Genomic DNA, 10621 nt, shown 5'->3' with positions numbered 1-10621 from the left:
AGGGACTTGGTTGCAATAAGACAAATCATAAAAAGACTATGTTGTTCCTGCTAAAATGAAATCTGATTTTGAACTCTATTCCTATTTGCACATTGCTATCTCATTCTCCTCTCAAAAACTAGTGCTAAATCAACTCTCATTGGAAGCAAGGAACCTCAAATCTATTTACCTCCACCGTAATCATTGAAGATCATCCAGGTATAAAGCATCATTGAAGCTGTTTGTGGTTGAAACAAAGCTGTTGTTGTTAGCATATCTGTGTTCATCTGTGTTCTTCATTTATGGCAATGTATTTCTCTTGTTTCTTTGCAAATTTTTTAGGTTTAAAATGCTACATTAGAACCTTTGGGTTGATGATTTAAGTTGGGGTTTCATTGTGGGTAGGTAGGATGATGATGTGTGCTTTGTTTTTTATTACATTGTGGGTAGTTTTGCTTTGTTTTAGCATAGTTTAGCGTGAAAAAGCTGAAAAAGATGAAAGTTGGTGTGGGTAGAAACCTTTTTTGTGAAATGGGATATTGTGTTGTCAATGTAAGCTGCAAAAGTTGTCAATAAATGCCATGATAGTTGTCAGTAGTGCTGCTTCACTTGTCAATAACAGTTGGACGATTGTTGATGTAGGTTTACATTAATGATGGCCAGTACATCTGGGAAGCATTTATTTTGCTTTGTTCATAGAGGGAATAAGTTTATAAATGATGGAGAAGATGATATGAGATATAATAGAGGTAGTGCAAGAATAAAACTATACAAGTACATCATATCACAGAAGTTTTTGTACAAATTTATCAAGAATAATCAACAAAAGATCAAGAATAAAAATTCAATATCTTGATGAGAGCACATCAAGATATTGAATTTTTAACCATCAGAGCATGTAAAAGTGAACATATTCATCATGCATAGGACAACTTGCTTCTTACTTAGGAAGGTCAAATTTAGCTTCTTCAATTGTAATTGATGACTTGAGGTGTAATATTAACAAGAGAGTTCAAATCTCAGCGAAGAACATATTGAAGTTAGCTATTTTTTATATATAGACGTGAAAGGAATATTTTGCAAATGGGTGTGAATGGATTTTTTTTTTGATAAATGGATATATACCACAGTTCATTTAATAATTACATGCAACTCATATGGTTTTTTTAGATGGATTTTAAAATAGGTGTAGTTTCATATATATGAAAGTGTAAATGAAAGTTAGCTATAAATTGATGTGTTAGACTCTGCTGTCATTTGAGTTGTAATTATTACACCTTACATTGTCAATACAACTGTTTTGACTTGTCACTGATTGTATTATGACTTGTCAATTAATTTATTGATGTAAGTTATCTAAAATGTGAATTTAAGTTACATAATAGGTTTTAGCATTATAAGAGGTTTTCAATTATTCTAACCTATTACATTTTAGTTATAATATCGTATATAATCATTATTAAAAGCATATCATTACTGATATAAAATTATAAAATGAATTGTCAATAACTACATCATCGCTTGTTAATAGTGATAGTGTCACTTGTCATCAGCTGCACTATCAATTGTCAATATAATTACAGATATAAGTTTGAGAAAAATGTGATTTCAAGTTATATAGTGTTATTTAATGTTGACATATCCTCTGGACTAATGTGACGTTTGTTAACTTTTTTAAAAAAAATTAATAAATCACAATTACCATTTGATTTGTCAACGGTAGCAATACTACTTGTCAATGGTGGCACTGTGATTTGTCAATGGTCGCACTGTGACTTGTTAAGCATGAAATCAAGGGCATAGAATTTCATCCAGGTGCCGCGACGGATTTATCCAAGCGCTGTGACGCCTATTACATAATGTCTCTCCTTTTCTTTTTCTTTTTTTACCTCCAGAGGCTGCAACGAATTGCTCCAGGCGTCATAGCGGATTGAGCGTTATCAAACTTGTCAACAAACGCATTGTGACTTGTCAATAGTGGCACTGTCACTTGTCAAGTTTTGAAAATTTGTTATCCAATTAACATAAATTTTGGCTATACTTTTGAGTTAATATTTTTATTTTAAGTTACATATAATTTAATTAAATATTTTAAATAAATGACACCTTCAATTTGAAAATTTTTAATATTTGTTGTTAATATTCACATGTTGACTTGTTAATAAAGCCATTGTAACTTGTTAAATTTTCTAATGTTTAATGTCATTTTTAGAATTACTTTGTTAAACATAACTTAATTTAAAATTTCAAATAAATAACACTTTCACATAAAGTAATAGGTTGCATGGAATTAGATTATCCATGAATTTAATACAAAGTAATAATACTACTTGTGCATTAGTCCATGGATATTAACTACATAATTTACTTGTCAACACAACCACATTAAATTGTCAAAAGTGGCACCGTAAATTGTAAGCATAGTCTCATCAACTACTTTTATCACAGCATTTAATGACTTCAATATAAAATGCCCTTTTATAAGCATAATCGATATACCCAACTTTAGTTACATCTTTATAACTTGTCCCTTCTTTTATACTTGTTGTTCTTGCACTACCTCTAATATATTTCATGTCATCTTCTCTATCATTTATAAACTTACTCCCATATGAACAAAGCGAAATAAATGCTTCCCAGACGTACTGGCCATCATTAATGTAAACTTGCATCAACAATCGTCCAGCTGTTATTGACAAGTGACGCAACACTATTGACAACTATCACGGCATCTATTGACAATTTTCCCGGCCTACATTGACAACACAATATCTCATTTCACAGAAAAGGTTTCTATCCACACCAATTTTCATCTTCTTCAACTTTTCACCCTAAACCATGCTAAAACAGAGTAAAACTACTCACAATGTAACACAAAACAGAGCACTCATCATCATCCTATCCACCCATAATAAAACTCTAACTTCAATCACCAACCCAAAGGTGCTAATATAGCATTTTAAACCCAAAAAATTAGCAAAGAAACAAGAGGAATATATTGCCATAAATGAAGAACACGGATAAACACAAAGATGCTGACAACAATAGCTTTGTTTTGACCACAAACAACTTCAATGATACCCTATATCTGGATGATCTTCAATGATTACGGCGAAGGTAAACAGATTTGAGGTTCCTTGCTTCCAATAAGAGTTCATTTGGCTCTAGTTTTTTAGAGGAGAGTGAGATATCAATGTGCAAATAGGAATATGGTTCAAAATTAGATTTCATTTCAGCGGGGACAATATAGTCTTTTCATGATTTGTCTTATTGCAACCAAGTCCCTTTGGGACTCCTAAGTAGTTACCAGACTTGTAGGGACCTTTTTACAATATTTTTTTTTTCTGTGGGAACTTAATGTCATTTTTCCAAAATTTTATAGTTTCCTTAGTTAGAATATTAAGTAAAAAAATTATTACTTCAGTAAAAGCATCAGAAGTTGTTTTAACAGTAGGGAGTATGAAATAATCCTAAATCAAGGACAACTTGAACTTTTTCCCATGCCATTCTATACAATTCATAATGAGATTCATAGTCTTTATAGAATTATAGTCCTAGAAATGGAATCCTCCATGCTTCCTTTATTTTTTTATTTTTGTTTATTTTTCATTTTTTGTAACTAACTCGCGCCTCTGTTATTTTTGTTTGGAATGACTACATGTTGCCTATAAAACCAAATTCCATTCCACGAACCAAAAGGAAGAAGCATCTCTTTTCCTCTTTTCTTTCCCTCACATTTTCCATGAACCAAACGTGGCCTCAGTTCGTTGGCTGATTCAGATTTGCTGGCAGGAACAGCATAGAAGCCATGGAGCCATATATGATTGATTAATTTATATATTTAATTTAAAAGAGTGAATCATATGCAAAATGTTATCTCTGACCCATATCCGAAGATAAAGAGGCCAATTCTACGATTCCTCTTTCCATTCCACAGTCCTCTTCACAGTTTTCACGTCCCCATTTCTTCTCTCTCTCTTGAGACGAGTAACTTCTTCTTTTTCTTCTTCTTCTCTGTTCAAGTCTTTCTCACAATTCATCAACAGTTCCTGAAATCTATCATCGCCTCCATTTTCTACACGCCCATCAATCTATTGCTCCCACACACATATTCCCTTTTTGTTTTTTGTTTTTTGTTTTTTGTTTTTTTTCTAATCTTCCTTCATGAACTGATCACACTATCTTCTTTCTGCTACCCCAAATCGTTTCAGAGATACCCACGTTGCAATTTCCCTTCTCAGGGTTGAGTTTCTCCTTCATCATTTAGTTTTCTTGGAGGAGATTCTTGTTTGGTTAATGGGTCTTTGTATTTCATAGTTCGTCGTTCATACTTCACACAGAGTTTTCTGTGAAGATCAGGAGCTGCAGGTGGAAGAGGGCATAAGGTAAGCTAAAGCTATGTTGGATCTCAATGTCGAAATGGAAGGTTCTCAGCCCCAAAGGGAAGAAGACTCTGGGTCTGGGACTTCCAATTCCTCTTTGCTGAATTTCGAAGAATCTCGAGACGAAGATTCTTCTGCTTTCGTATTCGACATACTGAAGAGAGAAACAGATTGCCGGGTTGAGGATGAAGAGAAGGAAACGCTAGAAATCACGGCAAAGCCACTTTTCCCTGTGAATAGTGATGACAAGGGACGCAGAGATTGTGATTTCCGATTGGGATTATCATGTTCGAGAAGTAATCAATGGCTGAACCTGTCATTCGCTGAGAGTGGTGCTGCTGGCACGCAAGCTGAATTGAGCGCGTTGCAGCAAAAGCAACCCCAAATCAGGAAAAGCAGAAGAGGGCCCAGGTCTCGAAGCTCACAGTACAGGGGTGTTACTTTCTACCGCAGAACTGGTCGATGGGAATCCCATATATGGTACACAACTAAAGTTTTGTGATCATAGGGTTTTTTCTATTTTAAGAAATTTCCATGTTTCTAAAATTAGAAACTACACCTGAGATAGCCTTTTGATCCTTTCCTAAAAGTTTTGACCTAGTCAACACGTTTTCATACATGAAACTCCAATAATCTGCTGAATTTGGATGCTAAATTTGGATGGATCAACTGTGCCAAGCACATAAATAATATAGATAACAATATATGATTAGGTTTGTCTTATTTTGGATAAATATGTGAAAGAAGTGGATCACGTTGGACCCTTTTATGAAACTAGAGGGATGAAAATTTTATTAAATACCAAATTTGTGTGTAGGTGTTATGACTTGTTTGATGTTGTCAGTTCACTCTGTTCTTTCTTTCTGCGAATGCAGGGATTGTGGGAAGCAGGTCTATTTAGGTGAGTGAATAATCACTTGGTGTTGAGTTTTGGTTCAGCTGAGATTTGATTTGGTACTTTAGCTTTTCTTTTGCTGATTTAGCATATTGGGTTTTGGTTAGGTGGATTCGACACTGCACATACCGCCGCAAGGTGAAAATTATATTCCTCTGTCGTGAGTGAATAATGTGATTTTTAATTCTCCATTTCGATGTTAAGTTCATGTTTGTCTATGCAGAGCATATGATAGGGCTGCAATTAAGTTCAGAGGAGTTGATGCTGATATAAACTTCAGTCTGAGTGATTATGAGGAAGACATGAAGATGGTACTGATATAATGAGTTAAATGAACAAGATATTGCAATTTCTATTCTTCTTTTATGGTTTTGGTTTTTTTTTTTTTTTTTGTTCTGGGGGGGGGGTCATGTTATTGCAATGTCTTCAAGTCCTGATTTCCTGAACAAATCTTGATTGGAATGCAGATGAAAAGTTTGAGCAAAGAGGAGTTTGTCCAAGTCCTTCGCCGCCAATGCTCCGGTATCCCAAGAGGGAGCTCAAAATATAGAGGTCTATCTCTCAACAAATGGGGTCAATGGGAAGCACAAACCAGCCCTTTCGTTGGCAAAAAGTGAGAAACCCTCCTTCAAGCAACCTTACTCTTCATCTTTCATTTCTCATTATGATTAAGGTGTTTTTGAACTTTGTCTTGACTTTTTTGGGTGCTAGGCAATATTAAGGACGTGTCATCTCCCATTGCCTTGGTGCCTTGAGAATTTTAATTACAAGTATTTTGTAGAGAAACTAACCTTACATGTTATAGAGAGATTATGTCTCTTCCTATCAACTAAGCTAATTCCTTTAGGTGATAATTTTCTGTAGTTTAGTTCAACCTAAATGGGTATTTTTCATTTTTTTTTTTTTCCATGTAGGCTTTATGACAAGCTACCCATCAAGAGTGATGGAAGAGGATTGGTAACTAGCTTTGAGCCTAGCAAGGGAGAGAGAACTATTGAATCCAGCAGAGGAGGTACGAACTATGAAGATATCATATTGTTTGGCTCCTTCCTTTGTTTTCTTTATCACGGGTGAAAACATTGCGTCTCATTTAAAACTTGATGTTGCCAATTAATGCAGGGAATTATCAAAATCTTGATTTGAGCCTTGGAATTTCTCCACCTTGTAATGAATCCAAGAAGAATGATGCTGCGAGAGGCCTTTCTCTTCGTTATACAGCTTGTGAGACACCAAACAAGGGAGGGCAAATGGTAACATTCTTGGCTTTAATTTGTTAAAGCTCAGTGTCTTCATTATATATCTATATCTATACCGGCAGAGACGTATATATTTATGGAAGTTAGAGAGAAAAAGAAATGCTGCAGTTAATCATCTTTAGCCCCTTTTACAGGCTGATAGCACTGGTGCTTCATTAATAAGGGGACAAGCCATTTATGGTGTGGAAATGCCATCTAAATATGACCAAATATGCTCTGGCTTGTATCCCGGTTATGTACAGGATTATGAGGTGTCTATCTTCCCTTGTTTACTTTTGAGTTCATCATGTTTTCTTGACCCTATGTGCTGGTTTCAAGTCCCGGTCTTTTTAAAAAGTTCTTAGTAGTATTTGCTTTAAACAGGAAATTACCTATTTACTCAGTTTCAAAAGCATGACATTAACATGATAATCTGTTGATCTAGTACATTTCTTCATTGTCGTACCTTGGCATAGCTATGCATTAGACATAATACCATGGACCTGCTTGACACTGATGATATAGAATATTGACCTATAACATATACTACCTCCGGTCCTTAATATAAGATCTCGTTTGACTTTTATTTTGGACCTAATTATAAGATCCCAATCCGCTTTATCTCTCATATTTTTGTATTCTTTCCTAAGATAATCCCTCTAATAATGGTAGTTCTAGCCAATAAACTTGATTAGCAATGATATTTTAGGAAAGACAACACCTATTTATTACAAATAACTAACTTAACTTATTTCCTTAATCTCCTCAAATTAGTCAACTAACTCTTATAATTAGGACCGGAGGTAGTATCAAGGTATCATTTCACTTTAACTGACTTTATGGACACAAAAGTAGTTGTATGTAAAGTATTCAGAGAGAAGTACAAAGAAGAATAGTGAGTGGCTTATCTGGTTGTTGGAAAAGATAGGAATGGAATGCGGTGATAGAGAATAAAATGGCTAATATGATAATGGCCAAAGGTAGATTTTTTAAGAGGAAGGCAATGAAGTGACAGAGATGTGGGAATAAGGATTGATATGCATAAGGTCATCGGTTTAGATTCTCAATTATTAAGGAATGATGATTATCATGGGAGAGACTATTTCCATGGTTATGGCCAACCAAACTCTTTATATTTGAATAAAATCATATCTATTGGAATATGTGATGATTACTATGAGAAAAACTATATCTAGGAATTCTACGGAGTTGAAGCAAACGGGACTTGAACTTACATATATAATCAAACTCTTTTGTACCATACTCATTCTCTGACAGGAGATACTATAAAAGATTCAATTTGCATTTAACATAGTATCATTCTATATTTGATGACATTATCTAGAACATTTGTCTGTGTTTTCATATTCTAATTCTAAACAGTTCATAAATGCCAGGAGAAGGCCATAGAAAAGAGAGCTGAAGTTGTTCCTCTATCAAGATTCCCAAATTTGGCTTGGCAACTTCACAGCAACGGCAGCATCGTGCCGGTGCCGGTTTTTCCCAATGCAGCATCATCAAAATTCAGTTCTTCTAGCAACAATGGTGGACCAGGCCCACATCCAATCAACCCATATCGTCATAACAATTCTACCCATAATTTGTGGTTCAGTTCAACACCAACATCCACGGTTAATGACTCCCCAAGTTGCGAGTCTTAGCAGCTGAAAGATCCATGAACTCAGGTTTGTTCTCTTTCTCAGTGGATCGATAAATGATTTGGTGAGCAATAAAGCTTCACTATAAATAGTAGTAGCAAGTTGTGATTGTAATGATTCTGGCAAAAACAGAAAAAAAATTGTGATTGTAATGAACAATGAAGCATTGTTAATTACAGCGCCAAACTACTGAACTTTACACTCCTTCTGGTGTAGAACGTTATATTCCATCATAATTGAGGTCTTTTTTTCTTTTTTCTTTTTTTTAAATTAACCACATCGTGTATGATGAATTTGTGATTTGGTAGGACGCTATGATAAATACTTATGGGAATGAGTCTACCTTTTTTTAAAAAAAAAAAAAATTGTTATGGATACAATCTTTAATTCTAGCTATATGTTTTTTTGTGTGCGGGCGCATATTTAAATTATCCAACTTTTGATTTGAAAATAGTATAATACTAAAAAGAAAAATTGTTTTGCAACAGTTATTTTAATGCAACAAATGCGTTTGTACCAGTTTTCCAAACTATTACTAAAATGGGTGTGGCAAGATACTTTGTAGTGGCTTTCAGTTAAACCGGCTACTAAATTTAGTAATGGTTTCTGACAACAGTTGCAAAATAGTGTTAATAACTTGTTGTAATTAAGGACGGCGCATAATAAAAAACTTCCGCGATCAGTTAGATTTCAAACTTTGATTGTAGAATCCTAGAATGTTTAATTGTGAACCGTGTGACTTTCAGCAGCACTGAGATTCTGTTTGGTATGAGAGAAATGGAAAGAAAGGGAAAATTTTAATGAACTCAATTTGAAAAATTAGAGAAGCGGGGTTAAAAGCTTTTAATTAATTTTTAATACTCTTTTATATTACTTCTTATTTTTGTTAAAATTTTAAAATCCCACTTGTATAATTTTTCAAATCGGGCATATTAAAATCTTCTATCTCCTCCTCTTTTTTTCATTTCTCTCATACCAAACATTACTTAAGAAGTAATAGTTGATGTCAATAAGAGGCAGTAGTTGCTGTCATTGAACTAGTAAAAATGTGTGATCCCCTATTTCTACCCTTCCTTGAAATTAATGACAATAAATAAACTCTTGTTTAGAAATTAAAAAATGCCAACAACTTGTTGTAATTAAGGAGGGATAAGATTGGGAAAAAATTTTTAATTGCCACATTTTCCTTCCTATATTTAGGAATAAATAGTACATAAGAACTTGGCCACATATGGTTAGGACAAAGGGATTATTTATGTTTTAGGCATTCAAATTGTACCATGTTCATCTATATATTACTCCCTCCATATTTCATCTAATGGATGAGACCTGCAGTCCAGAGAAAGTGAAGGGACACGTAATCTGAGGGAAGCCAGCTCCCTCCATGCGTTGATGGACTCAAAAAAATTAGTTGGGGGAGCAAAATTAATGCCCAATATAAATACCGATTATTTTAAAATACTCATCCGGTCTTTAATATAAAACCTATTTAAATAATTTGATTAGATTAAGGAAGTTAGGTAAGTTAGTTAATTATAAGAAAAATGACACATTTTTCCTAAAACACCATAATCATCTTTCTTAATACCCCCTCTCCCTCTTCTACTTGATTATGGTTGAGAGAGTATCTATAGGGATAATTTAGAGAAAATTGATAAATATGAGAAATGAGTCTTATATTTAGAACCAAAACCAACTCAAGAATTGGGTTCTATATTAAGGACCGGAGGAGTATATTCATAATTAGTATGGCAATAAAATTTATTAAAAATTAGATGTTAAGAACTAATTATGAAGAAAAGTTAAAAAAATAAAATTATATTATTATAAGAAGTATTTGTGTTAAAAGTGATAAAATAAGTATTAACAATTGGAATAATGATTTATAAGTTTTTCATAAGAATAATCAAAGCTTTCTAAATTACTATGAAGTGTTAATTTACGAGAAAATTCAAACTATGCCGTAGAATAAAAAATTAATTTATGAAAAAGTAAATTTTTAAAAAATAGAGAATATATCAATATTGTTTCTTAAATACCACTTTTTTTTTTTCCTGTTAAAACATAGGTATTCATTTATTGGAGGTAATCATATTCGAGGCACTATCGAGAGTCAAATGTGGACACCTCTCCGAGCTTGAATCTGAACCTTAGTTCTTTACGATGTGAGAGATTAGCTCTTTTTACTAGATCCAACTGTGAGTTAAATATCATATATATATATTTGCTAAAGCATAGGTATCCTCCTATCGGAGACAATCCTATTCGAGACACTGTCAGGCACTAAATATAGGTATTTTTTTCAACGGGGATTCGGATTTTGATTTCCTATATTATGAGAGATTAGCCCTTTCTGCTATATCTAACTCTTGGTGGTTAAAATACCATATTTTTGTTCCCAAGAAAATCATGTTCGGGACTTCTGGTACTTGGCCTAGCTCATAACTGAAAAAGTTGGGTCAGAGTTTTTTT

At 33.7% G+C, this 10621-nt stretch overlaps 1 protein-coding gene across 2 annotated transcripts; it reads left to right on the top strand.

The window, feature by feature from the left end:
* Positions 1-4232: 4232 nt before the first annotated feature.
* On the top strand, positions 4233-8407 carry LOC114759318 (ethylene-responsive transcription factor RAP2-7). 2 transcript variants are annotated; one of them, XM_028948486.1, is made up of 9 exons: positions 4233-4841; positions 5237-5262; positions 5364-5394; positions 5480-5567; positions 5724-5869; positions 6171-6268; positions 6376-6506; positions 6647-6763; positions 7875-8077. In XM_028948486.1, the coding sequence occupies exons 1-9, from the start codon at positions 4378-4380 to the stop codon at positions 7899-7901; spliced, it is 1128 nt and encodes a 375-aa protein (XP_028804319.1). In that variant the 5' UTR covers positions 4233-4377; the 3' UTR covers positions 7902-8077. The 2 variants fall into 2 exon arrangements, with proteins under 2 accessions (XP_028804319.1, XP_028804318.1); XM_028948485.1 differs by having other exon boundaries at positions 4239-4841; positions 7889-8407.
* The last annotated feature ends 2214 nt before the right edge of the window (positions 8408-10621 follow it).

Source organism: Neltuma alba, unplaced genomic scaffold, assembly GCF_004799145.2.
Source record: "Neltuma alba isolate B1F8T4 unplaced genomic scaffold, ASM479914v2 tig00010816_pilon, whole genome shotgun sequence".
Taxonomy (NCBI): domain Eukaryota; kingdom Viridiplantae; phylum Streptophyta; class Magnoliopsida; order Fabales; family Fabaceae; genus Neltuma; species Neltuma alba.
This window is presented reverse-complemented; position numbering and strand designations above follow the sequence as displayed.

Bases quoted from the DNA above. Each gene is read 5' to 3' on its own strand.
- LOC114759318 (XM_028948485.1), top strand. From the start codon at position 4,378: ATGTTGGATCTCAATGTCGAAATGGAAGGTTCTCAGCCCCAAAGGGAA. The intron at 5,263-5,363 runs GTGAGTGAATAA...GGTTTTGGTTAG, and splicing joins TGGGAAGCAGGTCTATTTAG to GTGGATTCGACACTGCACAT. The intron at 5,870-6,170 runs GTGAGAAACCCT...TTTTCCATGTAG, and splicing joins AGCCCTTTCGTTGGCAAAAA to GCTTTATGACAAGCTACCCA.